Source organism: Falco peregrinus, chromosome 5 (assembly GCF_023634155.1).
Source record: "Falco peregrinus isolate bFalPer1 chromosome 5, bFalPer1.pri, whole genome shotgun sequence".
Taxonomy (NCBI): Eukaryota; Metazoa; Chordata; class Aves; order Falconiformes; family Falconidae; genus Falco; species Falco peregrinus.
In genome coordinates, this window is record NC_073725.1 from 91,361,299 (window position 1) to 91,385,237 (window position 23,939).

At 48.5% G+C, this 23,939-nt stretch overlaps 1 protein-coding gene across 4 annotated transcripts in view; it reads left to right on the top strand.

The window, feature by feature from the left end:
* The window catches only part of SRGAP3 (SLIT-ROBO Rho GTPase activating protein 3), a 125,912-nt gene that overhangs the window by 56,924 nt on the left and 45,049 nt on the right, over positions 1 to 23,939 (top strand). For all 4 annotated transcript variants that reach the window (XM_055805286.1, XM_055805284.1, XM_055805283.1 and 1 more), the window contains exons 2-4: positions 4,540 to 4,732; positions 9,413 to 9,575; positions 21,267 to 21,329. In XM_055805286.1, the coding sequence (XP_055661261.1) occupies positions 4,540 to 4,732; positions 9,413 to 9,575; positions 21,267 to 21,329 (419 nt within the window). The remainder of the gene's footprint in view (positions 1 to 4,539; positions 4,733 to 9,412; positions 9,576 to 21,266; positions 21,330 to 23,939) is intronic.

Sequence of the window (23,939 nt, forward strand, 5' to 3'; positions counted from 1 at the left end):
TAAATAAAAATCTGTATTAAACTTGCTCAGGAAAGCAGAGCTCTGTAAAGCAAGCCTTGCGTTGGCACCAGCAGGAGTGGGAATGTAAAATCCATATGGGATGTAATGAAATTTCCACTGACCTTGTGTGGGAAGGAAATTTGTCAGCAGGGGAATGTGAAGGTTTTAAAAATGTTTCTTTATGAAACTGGTACCTTTGTATCCTGTAGGAACATAGCGGTGGGTTTTTAAGAGGCTTAATTCAAAGGTGGTTACTCTTTGCCACCCTCAGCTCCAGTGAATGCCGTCGGTAACCGCACAAGTTGTGTAAGGGGGAAAGTGCTTGCCTTCAAAAGCCGGTGTGCGTGACGCAGCGCTGCAGCGTGGCAGGCATGCCGTGCCCTGGGAAGCTGCTGTGAGGAGCGAGCGGTGGATGACAGCACCAGCCTGCCATCTCGCATCCCGGCTCTGCTCGGGTGGAAAGCAAGGGAGCTGTCAGAAGCCATGACTGCGGAGGTGGTTGGCTCCCGTTGATCCCACAAGGCATCGCAGCTCTTGCACAACAGCGTCCCTGAAGAGCAGTATCCCTGATGAAATCAGAGCTGCGGTGCTGCATACGTGTGATCTTTCCTGAAAAACAGCCGAGGTTTACAGAAATGCTGGAGTCCCAGCTACCAAGGACTGGACCAGCTTTCAGGTGTGATAAGAGTACCACTTTCTGAAGTTCATGCAGCTTCTCCAGGCATTCCTGCACATCTCTGTGGCAAAACCAGGCTAAATATTGCTGTGTGGCATTAAAGCATCCTTCCTCTCTCCCCAGAGAAAGTGCCATTGCAAGGGGAGCAAATCTGTTTTCTGTGTCTGAGCGCAGACATGAAGAGGAGGGGATGGAGAAGCAGTGTTGTTTGTGAGGTGTGCAGCTCTGTTGAAGCATGGTGCTGGATACCATAGGAATGGGATACTGCTTGTTTTGATGCAAGAGTAAAGACCAAGACACTCTGATACCAGTCATTCGGAGATCTCATTTGTGATGAGAATTTCTTTTTCTCAATTCTTTTTGTAGCCCTTTTTTTTCTTTTTTTTTTCTTGTTTTCTTTTTTTTTTTCCTTAAAGGGTATTTCTGGCATTATATGTATAGTGGAATTGTCTTTCCTTTCAGGGTGTTCTGCAGCTCAGCTGTGAATGAGGGCTGATGTCTGTGTGTAGCAGATGCCCAGAGTCACAGGGGAGCCCTGACCATCCCTGCTGCACATCTCCCTTTCTCTTCTGCCTGGGGCCTTGGCCCTTCTGGCTCCTGTGTCCAGCATCCTTGTGTCTGCAGATGGAGGATGTAGGATAGAAATGAGTTATAGAGCTTTGACTGCTGCAGGGATGGTTACACAGTTATCTAGGCAGACTTCAGGTATGGAAGCTGCATTGCTAGTGGCCAAGTGCAGTGTGTTGAGTCCCTCACCAAGGCTGTGTATGTGCTTCAGATGCATTTTTATGAACAATTGTCCTATCCTCTCATAAAACATCAAGAACATAAAGGAAGTGTTGTAAAAGCAATGCCCAAGGAGGATCCCACATAAGGTGACTGATTAACTTTGGAGCTTTCAGCATTCGTTGCTTCCAAGGAGTTTTTGTTTTTAGGTGACCTTCATGCAGCCTGTGGCCTCCAGTCCCATTACTGCCATCGTTAAATTACACAGTAATGAGATTGCTGCAGGTGGTCTTATTCCTGCAGCTCTCTGCGTTCACCTATCAGGCTGCGTGTGGCTCAGTCTTGCATGGTAGTTGTTCTGTAAAGAAATGTTGAAAAATAGCAGATTGCCAGATTCCTGTAATAGCAATTTTAACGTCCTTCACGTGGGATTCTCACAAATGTAGAGAGCTTGAAATTGTCCATAGATCTTTTGTGATGTCAGTCAGTGCTTTGCATCATCATTACGTAACAATTTATTAATTCAGCATCCAGTATGGAGTAGTGGTTTTCTGGATAGGGCCTTGCTGTAGCTGCAGAGTTGTGGGACAGCCTTATGCTGGCAGGCGACTGGTAGGGCTAGCCTGCCTTCTGCGCATATATATGTATATGCATAGTGAAGATTATTTCAAGCATTGAAGTGACACTGCTCTATTGTCTTCGTTCAGGTCATTGAGCTTCCCGATTACGGTGCAGTGATTTCAAGTGCGTGTGCTCAGGCAGTACAGGTATTTTTAGTTTGCTATCGTTCTTGTGGGTAAGTTACCATTTGTTCTTAGCATACTTTTGCAGAAGGAATGCAGGATGAGGTCTAGTCCTCTTGCCAAAGAGCTCTACCAGTTTTAGGACTTTCTTCTTAGTAGAGGCTGAACCCTCCTGTCATGTAGGCCGTGACAGTTAATGTGCTGCAGCCTTGCAGCAGAAGTTTAAGAAAGCAGAGCTCCTGTTGTGGCAGAAAATCCAGGCAGAAGATCACCCAGGAAGCTTGCGATTGCAGTCCGTTCCTGGTGGCTCTTGCAGGTGGCCAAGTACCCTGTCGCAGTGTGGGAGGGCAGGCGAGGGCTCTGCGGTGCTGGCTGTGCCCAGGGTTCCTGCTCCAGTCGCCAGCAGCTGGAGTCCCCTGGGAGCCGCTGCCTCCTCTGCCTGCCGGGAGCCCGCTGCAGCCCACCATCCTGTGGCATGGTGGAATCCCCGAGCTGCATGGAGAGGCATGCACCCACTAATATCAGTCATCTTCCTTTCTCCTGTTGCGTCTGTGGACCTCTTGGCTGATAATAGAGCCCAAAATCTTCTGGGGAAAGAGAACCTGGGGCAGCTCAGCTTGGGGACCCTAATGCATAGCTTCTCCAGTAACCACCCGTGGTTCTTCGGCGTGTATGTGCACGTGCATCTTCTCTAGTGATGTATGGAGTTTGGGAGTTACTCATTAATGTGTTGTAAGACCATAAGGTGATGGAGGGAAAGCTGTGATCTGTGGCCTGGACGCTGTCTGAGCTGTTTTCGTTGCGGGGGGGGAGAAAGCAGGGTTTCTCGTGGTGAGCTTGTGCAGTCGTACGCTGTTGCTGAAGCTGACCTGCTCGGCTGAGGTGTCTGGCTGGCTGCCTGCTGCAGATGGGGTGTGCGGGGCTGGGGGGCTGCTCTCCCCTCCGCCCCTTGGGGTCTGGGGACAGGCAGTCATGGCACGGACCCATTTCGTCATCTGACCCCTGCGATTCTGGCTTCTCTGACCCCTTCGCTGCGCAGCTGCCCCCTGCTCAGCCCAATTATTCTCACTGCATTTTTTTTTTTTCTACCGTCTAGTCTCATTTTTGCCTCCCTTTTCCAGCCGGGCACACCGCCTCCCCGCCAGGCAGAGCCCAGCTGCAGCTCCTGCAGGATCGAGCCTCCCCTGCGCAGGCTGCCTCGCTGCAGAGAGCTGCTGAAGACCTTCCCCGTGGCCGGGGAGCGGTTTGGAAGGTGTGTTTCCATCGCACCCCTTGCACGGGTGCTGCGCTACTCTGCCTGCAGAGAGGGCGAGGGGTCTGACAGAGCGTTGCCTTCCCAGTGCTTGCCTGTCTTCCCAGCATAAGCGTTGGGGATTTGCAGCAGGCTGTGTTATGTGCGAAGGGGCAGCTGGAAAAAGTGACACTGGCCTTTTACCACGGGAGAGAAGAATCCTCAAAACGAGGTTGATGAAGGTGAAAAACACAGCTCTGATGTGTAAAGAGGAGAAACGTTAAACCAGTCTTCCAATAATTTGCATGTGCTGGACAGGATTAGTGTGTCTGAGGTGATCGGTTACGGCGGTGCTGGATAAGGCTCACACTGGAGAGGTCTCTGCCGCTTCTGGGATGGCTGTTCCTTGCAGGGTGCAGGCAGCAGCAGCAGGAGCCCTGGCAATGCTGGGGCAGAGATGGGGGCTGCCCAGGGCTCCGTCCCCTCTTGTCCTCCGAGCACCCAAGCCCCTCTGTGGCAAAGGCTACGGGAGTTGTAGAGTATGTGTCACAGTGTCTGAGGGGCTTTATGAGAAAGCAAAAAAACCCAACCTGGAACAGGTAAAGTCTGTGGTGTTTTGTGAGCTGGAATTCGGAGGGTGTGAGACTTTGTAAGCCTTTGAGCCAAAGACGAGTTTGATTTGCCAGTTAAGCCAGCAGCACTGCGGGGACGTGGGTGAGACGAGTATGCATTTACAGTGCTGGCTGCCTTCAGGCCACTGTCAGCTGTTCGGTGGGTATTCATGTGATTACTTATCAAGAAATAATATGTTAGTTTATATGCATAGAACACAGGATTTCAGGGAGTACTAGATAATCTCTAGTATAATTTTCAAGTTTCAAAAAGGCACTTGAAAAGCGCTGAGGGTTGGTCTCTGTGTACTTACACAGCTGTTTATTTTGACAAAGAGCAAGGTTTTGGGACTGGTGAATGAAATTTTTCAGCTTTTGCTTGGAAAAAAAAGTAATCTGTTGACTTTAGCAAGCCTTGAATTAAACCTGAGGCTTGTGAGGGAGCCTGCTCTAGCAGGGCCTGTCCGATTTGCTCTGAGACATGAAAGGACAACCGTCCCGGACGGAGTTTGTTGATGACATTGTATTTTCTTCTCTCTCGTGTCCATGCAGAAATCCGAACTCAGCTGGTCGAGCAGTTCAAATGTCTGGAGCAGCAATCAGAGTCGCGCCTGCAACTGCTGCAGGACCTGCAGGAGTTCTTCCGCAGGAAGGCTGAGATTGAGCTGGAGTACTCCAGGAGCCTGGAGAAACTGGCTGAACGATTCTCCTCCAAGATACGCAGCTCCAGAGAGCACCAGTTCAAGTAAGCAGGTGTTTCCAGGGGCAAAATGGTGCAAAATGATGGGCCAGAGACTGCCTCAAACACTAGAGGTTTGTTTGTAGCTGTGCAGTCCAAAAGGGGGGTAAACTAAACAGCATCAGTGGTGACCTTGTCTGTCTTGTCACTGTGCAGGGTTCATAAAAAGAACTAGAAATGTTTTTTTCCAAGACTTTCACCCACAGCATTGCTGACCTGTGCTACCCAAATTAGACTTGCTTTGCACTCTTTGAACAATACAATGAGAATATGAATCAGGAACTAGGAAGGAGTCAAGCCCTTCGATTTTTTAATGTATTTATTTAAGAGGCTTGAATTCAGCCACTGACTTGATTGTGCAGATAACAGTAGGCCTGTTTTATAAACCCTGGTTTCTGTATGTGGTCCAATCCTTAGAAGTCAGTGCTTCATGCTGCACACAGATCTGCTCTACAGGCTCAGACTTGGAAGCAGTTTTTGGAAATCCAATTTGCTGCAGTTTTTAAAAATGAACTGTATATGTTTTCTGTGTACACACCCGTACAGTGTTGAAGCTAGGCAAATCCACAGTGGAAATATTTTGAAACAAAGCTTTGAAATAGGAAGTATGAACTGGCTGCTGGAATTGTGTGAAACTCAAACTGATGATGAAAATTGTAAAAACCATGAATGTGCGATTATGCACAAGTTCTCAAAAGCAGCCTCTTTTTCGTTTTAACCAAGCTTGACAGTGTGGTTAAATTGAAAAGATCTGAAAAAAATCCAAAAGCCAAACAAACTCAAGGCAGAATTTGAGTCTGGAGGTGACTGTTTTGCAGTGAGGATATGTAGCTCGTGCTGGCTGGCAGCTGTGACTTCAAGGCTCCCGTGAATGCCACTGTCCCATCGCTGTTGGAGGAGCTGGTCCCTGCTCCCCGGGCGTGCTCGAGTGTGCCCACTCGGAGGTGTCAGGCTGGGCTCTGCAGGACAATGCTCGGTGCTTTCATGTGTGTTGGTAGCTCTCAGGATTTTCCTCTATGATGCTTATTGCATTCCTTGCCACAGCCAGCTCTCCCCGGCAGTTTCTCGGGGCACGGGGTCCTGTGGCAGCATGAGTGGTGCCACTGAGATGTGGCCAGTGGTGTCTGTGCCCCGAGGACCGTGTGGCAGCACCTGCAGTGTGGAGGCAGATGCTCCTTCTGGCTGCTCGCCCGTGCAGCACATCAGCTGAAGCTCACCTTTGCCTACCCTGGCCATAGCGTTTGTCTCTTCTTCTGACAGCTGTGTCCGTGAAACAGTCTCTCAGCTGGGATTATGCTCTTTGCTCAAGATGAGCTAGTGTCATTTGATTCAACGGCCAAAGACCACAGCTGCTGTTTAGCTTCTTTCCCAGAAAATGGAGGGTTTTGTCTGCCTGATGCCCTTAGCCTTGCTAGCCCCTGGCTCTTTACAGTCTTCGTCTCTCTCTAACCCCTTGTGATCTTTTTCCTGTTCCAGCTGCAAGAGCAGTGATTCTGCTGTTACACTACTAAATCCTATTTATTCCATATTACTAAATCCCATTTAATCTGTTTAGTCGGTCTCTTTGGTGAGCAAAGCTTTTACTGTTGTCTTAAGCAAAAGTCTGCTGAAAATGAATTGCCATTCAATTGCTAGCTGTTCTTCTTGCATCTGACTAGCAAGTCAGTTGTGTGGTGCTGGGCGCTGCTGTGCCGTGCATTGGGGATAACTGTTGTGGGGAAGGAGTTGGCCAGTATGGGCTTGGGAAGGTGCTCTTGTTTAGAGATGGAGCCACAAAGGCTTGTCGGGGGGTGGGTGCCTGTTCCATCAGCTGAGAGCAGTATTATGGCACTGCCAGTGCTTATTGTGTTTGCAATATTAGAAGGGTGGTGGTGTGCAGGTGACAGTGCTTCTTCCCCTTTATGAAACACCTGGGTGTGAGTGCCTGGTGGTTTGTGATGGTATTGATGGTGTTAATAGGGGCAGCTTCATTTCACTGCACACCACTGCCGAGTCCTCACTGTCTCACTCCATGTTGAGACTCCCTTAAAATATTATTCTTCCAGACTGCTTTGTACCTGCCCTTTATTAGGTTCATCTGCGCTGCTTCCCCAGCTTCCCCATGAATGTAATTATTCTGATGAGGCTTTTGACATTCTTAAGAAATGCGGTGTCTTCAGCTCTTCCTTTGTCCCTGCACAGCCACGTGCAGCAGGCTGTGCCCAGCCCTTCATGGTGGTAAATGCCACGGTGCTGCTGCTGGGCTGTTCATGGTCATTCCAGGTGATTCCAGACTCATTCATGCTTTTATATGTGGTTTTGTCTGTATGTGCACACGGAGATTTTATGGAGTCACCATGCTTTCCTCCCCAGGGCTCAGGGGTGAGGTGCGCTGCCCGCCCCGGTGCCATGGGCAAGGACATCTCGGATGAGGAGGAGTATGTGTCTGAAGGCTTCAGCTGCACAGCGTAGCTGTAGCGGGCATGGGGTAGCTTTCTGGTTGCAGGACTTTAGGGAGAGACAGTCTTGTTTGAGCACAGGGGAGCTGAGGCCGTGTTGCCAGTGCTGTTGGTGCGTGCAGGCTGCCAAGCCTGGGTGAAGCAGCGGGCACTCCCTGGGCAGCTGGTATGTGTCTTTAGGTGCTGGGGAGGGAGAAGCCTCTGGGGCTTGGATGTGTCCATCAGGCATGGCTGTCGGCACACGGGGAGACCTGCTCAGGCAGGGTGGTGTCAGGGGAGGTTCTGGAACCAGCATGTCTTGCAGGAAAGCATTGGTTTGGCCAGGGAAAGCAGCATAGGTGAAATGTTGGAGCACATCACTTGGCTGCCTTGTTTAGAGGATCTATCCCAAAGTGTCTCAGTTGGACAGTGTGAAATGTTTTGTTTGTTATATAATTTCTGGGAATTTTGATTCCCTTTTGATTAATTTGCCATTAGTGCTAAAAGCAATACATGGAGAGCAATGCATGCTTCTTTTAGTGTTGAGATGGAATGTGTCAAAATTAGTTAAGCTCTAATCAAGTGTGAAACGTTTGCTGAAATTTCTCTCAAAAGAAAGTTTTTCTGACCACCCCTGGCTTCTAGGCAAGTCAGGGTCTTGGGATGCCCCTCTGCAGGGTCTCGCCCCATGGAGCCGGGTAGGGACAAGCTTGCTCTGAGGATGCTGCATGGCTTGTAGGGGCTCTTCAGGCCACTTGCCCCATGCCTGGTGCCGCTCAGGGCAATCTCTTTGTTGACTGCAGCGTGAGTTGGATTAAGACTGTCGTGAATATTCAGCGTATGTGAATGTATTCATATTGTGCACAGACACTTTGTGGTAACGTTGGATGCAAAACATTTTCTCCAGCACTGTTTAGTGGACTAAATGCGGTACAACAGATTGTGTGGCAAATGGGCTCTTTCTGGAATATGGGAGCGACAGCTGTATTAATAGCACAGAGTGGAAAAAAGAAGCAGAACTGTCTCATTTGCCGAGTGTTGAAGGGATTGCCAGGGATGTCTCTTCTCCTGTACCATCTTCCAGAGCACCCAGTTTGGGAAGGGTCTGGTTGGGAGTCTGATTTGGCTCTTGTGCTGCCATACGTCCCTGTGGGAAGCACTTGAACAGCTGAAAGAAACTCTGAAAGAGGTTCCTGGAGACTGGAGCAGGGCCACAGATGGGTTCCCAGCCCAGCTGGGGCAGAGGACTGGCTCTTGCCTTGTCTCTAGCTGACTTGCACTTTCCAGGTCCTTCAGAGCTGTCGCCCGGAGCATCTGCACTGTATGACTGTAATATTGCTAATTGACCTTCTTCAGACCACACTTTTTTAAAGCATAGGTATGGAGCAGTGGACCAGAAACCATGCTTGGTGCCCCAAGACATCAAGGTAGAGCAGAGAAACTAAGCTGTGTAGGGCAGATTGTATGCAAAGGTCCATGTATACCTGTGAAGCACAGGGCTGTGCCCAGGGTCAGTGTCAGAGCATGCATCTGCACAGAAAGCCTCTGTCCTGCCACCGGCAGCTCTGGGAGGCTGGTAAGTAAGGACAAACCCTCGTGCATAATATTTAGACTGGGAGCTTCTGTGTTGGCAGAGATGCCGAAGCACCTTTCCTGCATGAAAGAGGAGGTCCTGCTGTGGTCGGCTGGCGGGCAAGTAGCCGTGTGTCTGAGCACAGGCTGTCTGCTGGGTCAGAGCAGCAGCTGTGGGCCAGCAGCAGGACCTGCACCAGTGACCCTGTGGTATCCACAAAAAGGATGTGGCTCTGAGTGGCTGGAGAGTCTGTGGTGTGCTGGTTGGCTCGGCTGCAGAGCTGCACCGCTGCCCTGGGCGGCTGTGGCCTGGGCACAGGGAGGCAAAGGGCGGCAGCAGCAGGAGATGCTGTGGCCGGGTGTCATCATCGCAGGTGGATGGGGCCAGCGCTGTCAGAGCAGTCTGGCAGGAGAGGCTGTAGTGCTCAACGGCTGTGTGCTGGAGGGGTGGGCTGGCTCCGACAGCCATGCTGAGGGGCCACCAGGTGCTTGGCTGGATGCTGCAGCGGTTGCTGGGGAGGGGAGGCAGCCAAGAGGAGCTCACACTTCGGGGGCACGATGGACTCTAGCAGGTCTATGCAGTGGAGGAAGGCAATGCTAATAGACTGATAGTGTTTGTTTGAAAATTACATCCCTTTCTGACTTGTTCACTTGACCTTTTTGATTTTTTTGTTTCTTGTTCCCCCCAATTCCCTAGGAAAGATCAGCATCTACTTTCCCCTGTGAACTGCTGGTACCTGGTTCTGACACAGACGCGGCGAGAGAGTAGAGATCACGCTACCCTGAATGACATCTTCATGAACAACGTCATCGTTCGGCTGTCACAAATCAGTGAGGATGTCATCAGGCTCTTTAAAAAGGTAACCAAAGCAGTTATGGTGAGTTCTGCTCAGTGAGGATCCATCCTTGCATTTTAGTCTAAAATAGGAGCTCATTGTGGACTTCTACACAACTGTGCCCTCCCAAAAGTCAGTAGAGAGGTACAAAAAAACCATCGCTGTTAAAATGCAGAGAAAAGTAGCAGGACTTTCTACAAAGTAAACATCACATCTCAGTGTGAAAACTCGAGAGGTGTTTGAACTCTGGACAGTGACAATGTAAAACCGTGGTAAGGCAGGCCAAGTAAAATTCTCCAACTTGCTAAAGACACAAAGTGAACAAAAACTTCTCCAAAATCATGAGAAAGCAGTGTGCTGCAGGATGTGAAGGGGAATAGGTGAGTGAGGTGCAAAAATGCTCTGAGGTAACAGCCAAAGGCCAGCTGGCTGCTTTATCTTGGTACTCGTTATGGAAAAGCTTAGACTAGAGATTTTCTTGTGGCGGGTGGTGGCGTTGCCAGCCTGAGGAACCTTATCCAACTGAATTGTCATTAGATGTTGCAGAGCAAATCTGTACAGGGGACTATCACTTAAGTCTTTCCAGATAATATTTATCCAAGAATATTAAAGAAACAGAGATATAAAACTGTCAAGTGAGTAGCAGTGAGTGTGACCTGGTGCTTAAACTGGCGTCAGTGCCAGAGAAATGAAAGGTGGAAAATGTGATGACTTTTTTTAAAGACTCCTGGAGGGTTTCAGAGAACAGATCAGCAGTTTGACTTAAAAAACAGACTTGCTGGTTGAAACTGTAGTAGAGACCAGAATGACAGGCATGTAGGCAGATACAAGAGAGGAGTCAGCATGGCTTTCTGAAGAGTCACGCCTCAGAAATCTAGTGGAGGTATTTCCAGGAGCAGTGATCATGTGTGTAAGTTGGCACAGTACCTTTGGTGTCTTGTAGGCTTTGGAAAAGGTCCCTTGCTGAAATTCTTGAAGAAAAGAAGCTGCTGAAGAATAAGGAGTGGTTGTTGTCTGGATTAATGACTGGTGAAAAGGAAGGGAACAAAAGAAAGGAGAATTTCAATAGAGTTCCAAGTAAATTATTTGGAAAAAGGATAAGTAGTAAGATGACGAAGTCTGCTAGTGATTTATAATGAAATTAAAAAAAAATGTCAAAGACTTGCAGGAATCTTGTGTCCAGGTGGACCAGGACTCTGCAGTTGAAAATGAAGGGGGAGTGTGTAATGTGGTACGAGCAGGAAGGGTCACAGCAGTTTGTAGGTATTGAGTGGGAGTAAGGACCTCGTTGTGCCTGCTAATGTAAGCCATGGGTGGTCAGCAGGCACTGGGCAGGAAGAGACGGTACAAAGGAAAAACATCCTTAATACTATCTATATTATATTACATTTGTAATATTATGGGTAATGCTACCTGTTTGTTGCCTCGTACCATGCTTTTGAAAGCCAGATGTGTAACCTGAGTCCTTGTGCAGCTGGACAGATGTGAAGCCCGGCTCCGCAGGGGACACAGCGTCACAGCATGGGTGTGCTCAGTGGCATTGCTGACCCTTTTCTTCCACCTCTGGGCATTTGCTAATGGCTGCCCTCAGGGATACCGTGGACCTTTCCCCTGGCTGTATGGCTCCTACGTTTTGCTTGTTTTCAACCGGGGTGGCTGGAGAACAGCAGTGAGTGAGTGGGTGAGCCCACTGGGATGGCTGCCTCTCCAAACAGGAGAAAGGCTCTCCAAGCAGTGGTTATCTTGAAATTTTAGCCCAGCTGGAGAGTAAATTTGATGTGATATTTTTATGGCTATTTTCCTCTAGTTTATAGATCTGAACTAGAAATTAAACTGCAAGGTCAGGATTATATTTGCTGATCTGATGTGGGACATCATCCCTTTTCCTGTCCTTCTGGCCTCCAGAAATTGGACAATGTTGGGATGTGTCAGTTCACTTGTAAGTCTGTCTCAAAATCTCCCTCCCATTTGCATTTTACTCTGAACCCTCTTTTGAGATTTATATTAAGACTGTCCTTCTGGTTAGCATTCCTAGGTCTGCAAAATGGTATGTCTCACTTTGAACCATATGACGACAAATCCAGTCAGTGCTCAAGCAAGGACATAAACAGAGTGTTTGAAGTGTTCAGGGTTTTTTGGTGGTTTGTGTTTTTTATTTTTTTGTAGCAGGTCAATCCTCGGCCAGGACAAGATGATAAAGTATTTAATCATTCAGCAGAATTATTTCTTTGTGTTTGCTTTTCCTCAGTCCCTCCCCCTCTCCCTTCCTCCTCTTTTTTTGAATTTAAATTTCAACTTTCAAGGCACAACACTTACAGAAATTCTTGCTCCTTGTTTCTCCCTCCCCTGTCTTCTTCCAGGAGAGGTGAGGTAGCCCTGACTCCATCTGCAGCCTGCAGAAGCCAGCACCTGCTTTTAATCAAAGGGGGCTTTACAACAATAGGGTTGCGATCTGTGATTTCACTCGCATTTGTCCCTTGAGGTTTAAATTGTAGCAGAACTCACTGTCCCAGAAAATAATGCTCAGATAGATCATAGGAAAAGCTTATCTTATGTCATCATTCGCCCTTAATGTGGATAGGGAGGCTGTCTCATCTGAGGATATTCAGGTTGTTTGTTTTTGTTAACCTATTGCACCCTGTGCCCAAAAGAGGTCTGGGGCTGTGCCTCCCGCTTGGCAGCAGTGTTTGGCGAGAAGCCCGAGGCACACGTGTGGGAACGTGAGCATCCTGGTAAAAGGCTTTAGGACACCCAGGCCAGCCTTGCAGCTGGCACAAGACTGCTCAGAGGAGGGATCTTCCACTATTTTAGCTGATCTGGTTTTGGGTACGATGAGTAAAATGCTTGAATCTCTGCTCCTGGGGAGACTGTACTCTACAGGACCATTCAGCAAATAAACAGGCTCCAGAAGGGTTAAAGACATCTGCAGTTGTGCTTCAGCTGTTTGGTTTTGTTGTAGATTGCTCTTTGATGGTAAATTAGGGTAACTTTTTTTTTTTTTCCAGAGATGTCACTTTTAATTCCTTCAATCTAGAATTTATTAATGGGTTGTGACGTGCTGTGGGTACAGGGAGGAACTGCAAGGTTTTGTGTTTCATTATGTAAATGTAAACAATCTCAGCGAAGAAGCAGGGACAAAATAACTGGGGTATGAGGATGCGCATAACTAAGAAGCGAGTGCGGTGGTAATCTGTCGAGACAGACTGGGTGCTGAGCTGCTTCTCCCCTCTGCTTCCCTGGATGTGCTTGGCAGCAGTGGGGATCGTTCATCGGTAAATTGGGGCGTTGTGTTTTGTGCATCTCCACCAAAGTGTTTTGCCCTCCTGCTGACCAGCAGCGCATGGTCCCTGGGGTTTGGCTGTGCATCGCTCAGGCACACCTACGGCTGCGGCTGGTGGGGATTGGGCCTTAGTGTCTGAGTTGAAGACATTTAACAGAGCCAGCTCCACATCTGACCTTGGCTCAGCTGAGGGCAGGGATGGCTTGCACGGGCCCTCAGCAGCAGGGCTTATGGGAAGTGCAAGCTGAATCTCAGAGGTAGAGGAGAAGAGAGGTTACTTTTCTTGAATCATTGGCAAATCTGTTGTGGTGGGCTGGGGTCCCTGCTGTGGCTGCGTTTGGTGACAGGACAGCTTTGTGGCTGCTGCTCTGAACTGCAGTGGTGCTCGAGGCTGGTGCACTGCTCCCAGGGAAGCCGTGCCCTCTCCGCCACAGAGGGGCTTGTATCTCTCCTGCGGCGGGAGCTGTGGCTTGTGGCTCAGCTATAAGGCTGGTGACGCTTGGGTCAGGGAGTTTGCCATCTTCTGCTAGTGGATTGCTTCTTTTTGGCTTAATTGGTGGCATTTTGTTACCTTTGAAAGTGAGAAGGAGGAGATTGCAACCCCTCCTCTCATGGTCCATTTCTTTTTAATATCCCCAATGGTTGTGTGATGGGGAAGAGCAGGCTGCAGCCCTCGGGGAGTCCAGCTGAACTGCAAGGTGCAGAAGTCGGCAGGGGACTTGGCAAGGGCTGGCTCCTTGGGACGGTGATGATAGTGTTTGGGCTTTTGGTGAGGTTTGGTGGGGTGGAAATCGGATACTTCCTGCAGCCAAGATTTTAAACTCCACTCTGAAGATTTTAACACAGAACCAAAGAGACTTTATCAAGCCAGCCAGGTGTTATGTTGATAAGATCAATGCGCATCACTGAACTTGGTGGACCCACTTTGGTTGTCCATAGGCATTGCGGGTAACATACATCCAGTGTCTGAGCCAATCGTTCGGCTCAGCAGACTCAAAAAGGAGAAACTTGATGTATTTAGGGGAATAGCATGTTAGCTGTGAAACATTATTGGTCAAAGGTATGCATGTTTGTTGAGGGAGGAGAAGTTGTTAGTAAAGTGGTCCTGAGATGCAGAAATAGCCTGGAATCCCAGGAGAACAGATAACTAGAATAAGCTGAAAAAAATCAGTATTGAAAATTTTTAAAAATGAAACTATAGGCCCTAAGTCATAGTTTGAAAAACCCCAGCAAATCCAAGAAAGGAAATGGGTAAAGCTTGTAATGAAAATACAAAAGAAGAGATGGGGATTGAATTCCCGAAATTGGCAGATAGAGGAATTAAATACAGAAGCAACAACTTTTAAATAAGAAGCATGTGTTTCTGTAAAATATATGCAACAGTGCCTTTAATACGCACATACAGTTATGTGCATATTGAGTATGTAAGCATATTTTTGTGACTATGGGTGTTAGTAATTTGGTAATAAAGTCGTGTATATGATCATATATAGGCAAATGTTAAGTGATGCGCGTAAGGAAAAGCAACTTTCCAACTTGGGTGTACTAAATTTGGGATGGCATGGTAGGGTTAAAATACCAGGCTCCAAGCATGCCATCTTAGCGCTCACTAGCAGTCAAAAAATAAATCAAGTTAGGAATTGATGGGAACAGAGCAGAAAACACCGTTAATCCCCTGCAAATCCATGGCACGCTTGCATCTCAAATCCTGTTGTTTTTCTTTCCGCTCCTTCCCTCCCAACACATACACACTGCCTCTGTGCTTGGTGGCATCGAGGGACAGAGCACCTCTGTGTTATGACACTTGTGTTGATACTGCATGAGGTGCGCTGGGCTGGGGTCAGGCAGCAGCAGTGGATTTGTGGTGTAAGGGTGCAGTACTGCAAGACCAGCACGGCGGGTGATGCGAGGAGTCTGGCTGGCACAACCTGGCCCCTTGGGGCACAGAAGGCATCTTCTAGGGATAGGAGCTGGTGGGGAGTTGCTTTGCTCTGTGACAGTACCATGTCCCCCAGGACTGTCACGGGTAGTGCAGATTTAGGAGCAGAGACTCCTGAGGACTCTGACAAGAAGAAACCTGCCTGTCTGCAGGAGAGTCTATAGGCGGTCTTGGCATCGCTTGTGTTTAAGCATGGTGATGGATGTCAGTTCAGCAATCCACAGCCCCTTTGTTGGCCTTTCAGGTATTTTTGAATTGTGTCCAAAGGAATCCCAATTATAACTGTGGAAACTTGTCTCCTTCTTGAATAGCTGCAGAAAATATGCGCTGAACTGTGGGATTCATCCGAAGGTGGTCTCAGGGCAGAACATGGATTGATGCTTGTAATTCGTATTTGTGAAGGCAGGAACCACTCACAAAATGTAAGCCAAGTCCGGATTTGGACTTTGATAATTCTTTTGTTACAAAATGGGCAGTTGTTCCCATCCAGTGATGTGTTTTCTTTTTTTCCCATTCCTTTTCTGTCCTTCCCTGGCCTTGCTTTGTGACCCTCTAATCTGAAGCCACGATATATATATGGCAATTTTCATAAGTGAGAGTTTGCTGGAGCCTGGAGACCCAAGACCAACACCTTTCATTAGCGATACCAAAGCTGGGGGCTGTGTTGCTGATGGCTGTTACAGTGAAGGAGAAGCCCGTGGGGATATTAAATGTGTCCCAGCATTTTTATAAAAAGACCCAATAATGATACCATTTACTTGTTGCACTGGCTGGTTATAGTTATGGTGACAGAGGGCCATTGTTCTCCAGTGGGTACAGCTTCTTGCTGCACAGAAACTGCTGTTCTCCAGAGCAGGGTAATAAATTTCTGCAGAGAGATTTTTGAGTCGGGCACAATGTCATCTGGAAGCCAGGAGCTGTGTATCCAGGCTGAGAGAGAAACATGAATCTTTGCCATGGTGTTGCTAGAGAGGTGGTCATGGGCACCTTTGGGGTACGTGGCCAGCATGGTTAAAAATGGGCCAAGAAGTCCTCATGTCACCTGCTCTGAACCTCTTGGTACAAGACATGAGAGATGGGTTGCTGCTGCTTCTCCTTCAGATTTCTGCCGTGTATTTGCGTTGGTTCTCTGGACTCATATGGGGAGATGGGTGTGTCTGAAATGCCCTCTGGTCTGTGCTACTGCCTGCCTTGGCTGGGCGAGTTTCAGCTCTCCTGGTTCCTCGCAGCGCGCACGGGTAGCTCCGCTGCAGGCAGGACATGGCAGATGCCAGGCTGCGGCCAGTCGGTGCTGGGACAACCTTTGTTATTTCTCTTCTCCTTCTGTTTGCCTTGGCATGCTGGGTCGCACAGTTGATGCCCAAGATGTTTTTCATCAGAAAAGCATCCACAGGCGCCGGGAGCGGCAGGCCAAGCCAGGGGAAGCTTTCTGAGCGCAGCCTGCTTTGAAGAGCCCAGGAGCAGGGTGCTGTTCCGAGCGGCTCTGGGTGGCTTGGTTTTGGTGGTGGCTCAGCCTGCAGCTCCTCCTCGCAGTCTGCCATGGTGTCACACACGACTTGAAAGGTGGTGGTTTGAGTGGGAGTACGGAGCTGCAGGAGCTCAGGAGTAGAAATCGGGTTTGACTCTCCAGCTCTTCCTGGTTCTTCAGCATGGCTGCCACTGGGACTGGCTCTGGAGGTGGGCTGCGATTTAGAATCACAGAATCAGAGACATCAGGTCCAACCATTAACCAGCACGGCCAAGTCCACCACTAACCCACGTCCCTAAGTACCGCATCTACGTGTTTTTTAAACACCTTCAGGGATGGTGACCCCACCACCTCCCTGGGCAGCCTCTTCCAGTGCTTGACCACCCTTTCAATAAATAAATTTTTCCTGATATCCAATCTAAATCTCTCCTGGCACAACTTGAGGTCGTTTCCTCCTGTCCTACTGCTTGTTACCTGGGAGAAGAGACCTACAAGGGAGAGATTTTTTGATTCCCCCTACTCGCTGCCAGGCCTTGACACTGACATTGAGGTAGATGTGGTAGGCTGAGCTTGGGTCGGAAATGTGAGATGCAGGGAGCATGTGGCCTCTGTGGTATTGTCTCCTCTTTCCCAGCAGAAGCTTTCCGGGGAAATGTAGGACCCGGAGATGGAATGAATGCTGCTTGCTTGAGTTGAGGAATGGTGCCCTGTCACCAAGTACTGCAGAGCTGTGCAGATGTTTAAGGGTATTGCAGAGCTTCTGCGAAGAGGTGCTGCGGTGGAGACCTGCAGGTAGGTTGGGGAGCTCCGTGGGCAGCGCAGGGGACCAGCGTCCTCTACCCAACCATCCCTGGTGTGCAGCTTAGCCTGTGCGGCTGAAATGAACAGCCAGCCTCCCTGCCTGCTCTGGCAGGCTGGTGAGCCTTGCTAATGAGTAGAGGAAGAAAACTCAATTGTGCAAATTTCCCTGGAGCTTCCAGCGTGAGTTGCATTCCTGGCGCAGGAGGAGGTGATCAAGGCAAGTGTGTTAATGTTGCTAATAGGCAGGGAATAAATGGAGATGCTAAGATACGTCACTGCAGAGATCTGGCTTGATCTGTTGTCAGAGTGAGTCTCTGTCATCATGAAATCTTGCAGCACGTCCTCCTGGCAGAGGCACAACCTGGGTGAGGGACACACCGCTGGCCCCCCTGGGCCGAGCAGGTTTCTCCCCTTTTACCTCCCCTGCTGTGGCAGAAGGAAAGAAGTTTGCTGCTTCTTCAAAGTATGGAATACAGGAAATTACATGTTTGAGACAGAGCATTGCTATGTCCGAAATAACTGTGCTGCATTATTGCCTAGTGTGAGATTTAATTACGTTCCATGACAGTGAATTTAATTATGCCCCATACTGCAGTGTCCTGGATGGAGATTTAATGAAGAAGTGGTGTCCAGAAGGGAGTTTTGTCTTTAAAATAAGCTTTCTTTGTTGCCAGTAGTCTGTGTTGCTTCTTCCACTTACTTTGCAGAGGCAGGAATTCTCATAAACCTACTAGGCTGAAGCTGTTGCAATCCCAGCAAGCAACTGTGTTTTTTAGTAGGACTGGGAGGCGTAAAACAAGCAGCTAAATTGGAGCTTGGGTTTTGCGGATGGTACCAAGGAACTCGGATGACATTTTGGCATTGTCTCCTGTAAGCACACAAATGTAATTTCCCTGTTAAAAAAAGGGGAGGCAGCAAACGCGGAGAAGAGGCGAGTCCTTCAGCTTCTCACCTGCCTGCGTTCAAAAGAGGCGCCAGCATCACGAGGCTGGACACTGCCCTCTTGGATGGATGCTGGGGGACTTGACGGTGCTGGAGACCATTTTGGTCTCCACCAGCAGGATGCAGGGTGTTTGGTTTAGGGTGTCTGTAAAGCAAATGGGTCTTTAAATGTCTTATCCACCTGTGGTCCTGCTGTGTCAGTGTAACTCAGGGGAATGCTGCTGACCACTGAGCCATTTTTTTGTTGCTGTATTTAGGAGTCTAAAATTAGGTTGGAAAATTACGGCTTTGTGGGCTTCCCCCCTGCTGCACAGGAACCCTGGAGCAGAGGCGAGAGCTGCAGCTGGGTCTGGGCCATGGCTGCCCCACAAGCCTGTCCTCCCTCGGCCGGGGGGCTCGGTGCGGCGCCCGGGCTGTGTGTGGCAGCAGGGTCACCCTGGAGGGGTTATGCACGGCTCTGAGCTCCTGCAGGCTGGGGACATCTGGGCTCCGAGACCCCCGCTTGCAGACCCTGACTTTAATAACTCGCGTTCTGGAGGGATACATGCTTTTAATAGCTTTCTGGCTTGTTAGCAAGCCACAGTGAGGTTTGCGAGACCAGCTGACAACTGCCTGTGTTGGCAGGGTGGGGAGGAGGACTGGGGTTTCCAGCAGAGGTTCCCAGGTGGTGGGGGGTACTTAGCACCTTCTGGTACTCAGCATCTCCTTGGCACCTCACGCATGGTGGAATGGGAGCAGTGTGCATCAGTTGTGCTTCTGAAGATGAAAACTTTTCATCTATGTAGGTTGTCCAGCTAGCTTTAATTAGAAGACCTCTCTGTGTTGTGGGCTTCTTTAGCCATCCAGCCAAGAAGCTGACAGGATGTTTTCCCTGACTGTGTGCACAAATTCATGGAGTTATTTGAGGAAATCTGAAAGAAGCTGCTCAGTTTTTTTTGGTTTGGTGGTTTGTTTTTGGTGTGTGTGGGGTTTTTTGTTTGTTGGTTTTTTTTTTTTTTTTGAGGGGGTGTCTATACTTAAACACATCTTCAAGCTATAATAAATGTTTCCTAGCCAAGAAGAAAGTTCCACAGACAGATTTGGCGTGTAATTACAAGGGAGGCAGGAAAGCAGTGCATGCATATCTACGGTAGCATCCAACCACTGGATTTCTGAGTGGGAGCGACTTGATCTGCAGCCAAGCTGAAACGTTCAGTGGCTCGCCGAGCTGCAGCTCTCCCGTGAAATGCCGCGTTCATGCTGTGGGAGGTAGGCAACTGGATCCGCTTCATCCTGCCTGGCAGGGAAGCTGCAAACAAACTGGTGACAGGATTTCAGCAGACAGGGGGGTGGAGGGAGGAAGATGCCATGAGTTTTCACACTCGCGGTGAGCTTTCCCCTAAGCTCGCTGAACTTTGGCTGTTGCGGTGGTGAAATCAGAAACTTTATTATATAACGATGGTGTTGCTGTTTCGTAATAAAATGTCCATTTTGAGAGGTACTTTGGTCCACTCACGTGAGAATAGTTAAAAGGAGCTACTGAAGACAAATTGGGGAGCGTGGGTCATGGTCAGGGTAAACCTAAAAGGTGAAGGGCTGGGGCTGGGAAGCCCTGGTAATCTTTGCTCTGAAGTATGAAAGTTGATTGGAAGTTGCAAGTCCAGCAGCGGGTGTCTTTAATGAATCTGTTAAATCGAGGCAGATGGACAGGTGATACTGTATGCCTGGAGAATGCAAATCTAAGCGATTTGTGTACTCACAGGTGTTTATTGTATAATGTGAGTTAGGGTAGCTAATGTAGCACTAGCACAGCCAGCTCAGTGTGGAGAATGCAGCGGCCGCTCACCCACATCCAGTAATGCAGGTTTTGTTGAAAAATAGGCAGTCAAGCTGTAAAACGCTACCAGCTATGGAGCGGGCCCAGCTTCTGTGCACTCTGCCAGGCTTAATGTGAAACAAGTCCCCAGAATGGGGGGGAGGGCGTTACATGTCAGGTCCACACAGTGAGTTGGCTACGGGCTGGAGGTAAATCCTGCCAGTGGAAAGGCAAAGCAATATTGTCTGTAATTCTAGATTAATCCCTGTCTGTTTGCAGGGTAAATAAATTGCATGATATTCTTCATCATGGTCTCTGAAACCCAGGTTGGGTGATCCATGGACAAACATCGACCTCAAACAAAAATGCAGCAATTCTGAAATAGCATGAGGATTTACTGTACTGAATGTGTTCATGTTTATAATCACGCATTTTATTTTGTTAAGGATTTGTAGAAAATTAAAGGAAATCAAAATACCAGTTTACTTTTAAACTTCATTGTCACAGGCAGATTGGAAGAGGCAGTCATCTGTATTTTGGTTTTAATGTTTAGAAATGGAAAAAACGGAGCCCAGATGTGGATTGGCAGCCCTGTTGATGATGTCTTTTCAGCTCCTGGAGCAGGAAGGATCTTAGACAGGATTTCTGAAGTGGTGCACATAAGGCCCCTGGGGCATTTCTCATGCTGCGGGGCCGTTTTGTTTTCTAAAATAATACCCAGAATTAAAAAGTACGTGGTTTTGTTAACTGCACTGCAGAGCGAAGAATGGCAAGTCTCGCCTTCAGTAGGGGAGCCAGGAGAGGTCACATCTCTGAGGGGGCAGAAGGTATTTGAGAGGGGCATTACCAGAAGCTGGTTGTGCTGCCAAGGTCCGCCCCCTCCATTGTCAGCTGAAGGGAGGAAAGAAAGACCTCACAGGTCTGTGAGAGATTGCTGTGGTTTTGCTGTCTGCAGGATGGGTGTGAAAGGCTCTGCTGGGATTAACAGGGTCCGCTTGGGGACGGGGTGGACGTGCTGGGGACAAGTACTTCTGGCTTGGCCAGGATGAGGTTGGCCACTCGGTTTAAGAAAAGAAGAGAACAGTTCACTGCTTCCCTGTCCTACCAGCTTGCCAGTGTCCCCAGCCTTTGTCCCTTTTCCTGGCACCATGGTGTCCTGTACTAGTACTCTGGCAGCACAGGGCGCCTTCAGCGTACCTTTGATCAGCTAGTCAGGGGGAGAAAACCTGTCACCTTGTTTCTTCTTCCTGAGATTGAACCGGGCATTTGTAGGGATCCCATTCCCTCTTTCCATGCCTCCTGCCTATTTCTGGAGTTTGAAGCCCTTTGAGTGGTGTGAGGTCCTCTGGAGCCACGGTGCACTGGGGGTGTTCCAAGCAAGGAGTATTTGGAAGTCATACAGTTTTACTCTTCCCTCCAAAATAGTTTTTCCTTTCAGAACTGCACGTTGTGAGTGTAATGGAGTCTCAACTCTTCTTTTTGTCTTCCAGAGTAAAGAGATTGGCTTACAGATGCATGAAGAACTCCTGAAAGTCACCAACGAGCTTTACACGGTGAGTAATGAGCTGATCCTACCCATGCCTAGCCTGTGCAGCAAGGGGAGCGCAAGCAACATCATTTGTTACAACAAAATGCCCATTCAACGTGGCAGTGACTTGCGGAGGCTTGCTCTCCGTCCTGCCATCCCGTGGTGCAGCCTGTTCATTCCTCTTGCGTTTGTGAGGAACCTTTCACTCGTCACAGGTGTTGACGGCAGCAGAGGAAGATCTCCCGGCGGCCCTGCCGTGAGGGGCTGCTGCGGCCACACTGTGCCCTCTCGGCAGCTTCACTGCAGCATCAATGGAGTTGTTTTGGGCATGATCCAGGGTGATGCCTGGTGGCAGTAATGCTCTCACCTGCTAGGCTCCTATGCTGTGTTGCCTTTAGGCCCCTTTCAGCTTTCTCTTGGCTGGTGCTTTCTGCCAGGCACTAATGGCCCGGCAGCTGTGCTCCGTGTTGGCAGCTAATTTGTGGCTGAAACCTGACCCGCTTCTCTGAGGCTGGTGGCCTGTGGATGATGGCTGAACATGACCCGCTGCTGAGGAACACATAAAACTTTTAGCTTGTGTGTTACCAGCTTCATCTCCCTGCTCCAAGGAGCACTTTGGTTGCCGAGCTGTCTCTGTGCCTCCAGGTGAAATCCTACACTGCTATTCAGAAGTTGCTCTTCAAGCAGGTTTTCATAGTTGGGCAGTAAAAGTCTTTGTGTTGCTTGTCTTTTGCCCTGTAGCAATTGGATTTGTTTTTTCGTATTTTATTTGAAGTTTAGTATCAACAAAGCAATATAAAGTCAGTCTTATGTTGGAAAATTGAGGCGATGTATTTGCTTTCTTTGGTTGCATCTGTTACTGGTACATAAATAACACTGCAGTAAGTTTATTCCTAAACAATTATTTTATTCCATCTTTTTGAAAAATAGGCCTAAACAACAGAGCATGAATGATACTATTTGAAATTTCTGCCATAAATTTTCTCTTAACAGGTTTGTTTCTGCATTGGTTGTTGAAGGATTCATTTTTTGTGAGACCTGCAGTGTGGGTGGACAGCCAGATTGGATTAAAAAGCCTGTGTGAGATTTGGGAGTGTGCTGTTGATGGTTGAATGTTACAAGCTGTGTTAGTGGTGGTGGCTAATTAAGATTAATTACAACAGCAGCATGACAGATGCAAAACAAGGAAAGGCTAACAAGGGCTGGGCTGACCTTAATACCTGTGGGCCGGTCTACCCAGAACCCAAACATGGGACAGGAGCATCACCTGAGGGATGTGGATAGATCAGCTTGAGGATCAGAAGCATGCTGAGGTCTGAAGCACATGCAGTTGGCCAAGGAAGAGCATAGAGACTGTGGCAGAATTTCACTGGAGCTGAGCTTTCCCCCCATTCACAGCTTTGCTCCCCCACGCTGAGCACAATGTATCTCAATGGCAAAACAGACTGGAAATGTGTTTTCTTTGAACTGACCTTGCTGCCAAGATAACAAACTGATAACATCATCCGGCTGGGAAGGAGCAGGGAAGAGGCAACGCTTTTCAGGCATGATGATGAAACATGAAGAAAAAGCAGGTCCGGTTGGGCAAACAAGATCACCTTAAATCTGTTCAGTGCAAGCCAGATCCTCTCTAGTCAGTAGTTTTGTCCTTGAGACATCAGGTAGAACAGGCTTAATTGCGTGCTTGGCATGCAGGTTGGTCCAGCATGCTGGTGGTGTTCTGGGACATCTTCGGGCCTTCATTGCGACGTGTTGGGTATCCAAGGAGTAGCACATTCAGTAGCTGTGGCTGTTGACAGAATCAGATACGGAATAGGGACCCCTGGCCCAAGGGACACCAAGCTGTGCCTTGTAAAACGTCATTTGTCTGCTGTCAGCGCAAGGAAGCTGTTTATTTTGCCTATGGCCAAGCCCTGTATCCATCGTACATGTGCCCTGGCTAGGCTAGGCTGTTTTTTAAGCTTTTCAAGAGGGGAATTCTGTGCACTGTGTGGAAACAATATAATTTTTACAGGCTTCTCGGGCACCCACCATCTGAAACTTAAGCCAAAATAACTAGATTGATTTTAATTCAGCCTTGTTGAAGTTCTGATGCAAGTCACCCTGTGAACTTTCTGTGTGGAAAGAACTAAACCCCCAAACCATGCTGATTTTAATTAAAAAGGAAGTAGATGAATTTCATTCTGAAATAGGAGTTGCTTGTGAACAGTTTTGCACAGAAAAAATTTAGCTGTGAAATAAAACCAGCTTCATGCTTTGATTCCTGCGTGCAGACTCCAGCAGACAGCTAGCAGGTTGGAGTCCGTAAAGTCGGAGGTTCTCTGTTGCTTTGCTCACTGGTCCCTTTCTGTATTGTATGCATCCCTGTCTGAAGAAGTCAGGCCACAATTAGGGTAGGAAAGCCAGAGCACCATTCTGGTAGCGCTTTCTATTTCGTACGTGTGTGGCACTGACAGCGCGCGGTTTGGTGTGTGGGCTGTTTGCCGTAATGCAGGGACACGGCTGTAGCTGACGGCAGCACGATGGAGTCCATAGAAGTGCTGTGATTTGAACTGGTGCCATTGTTTGTCACGAGGTATTATGGAAGAGGATTAATAACTGTGAAATTAATTGTATTGATTAGAATAGTATCTAC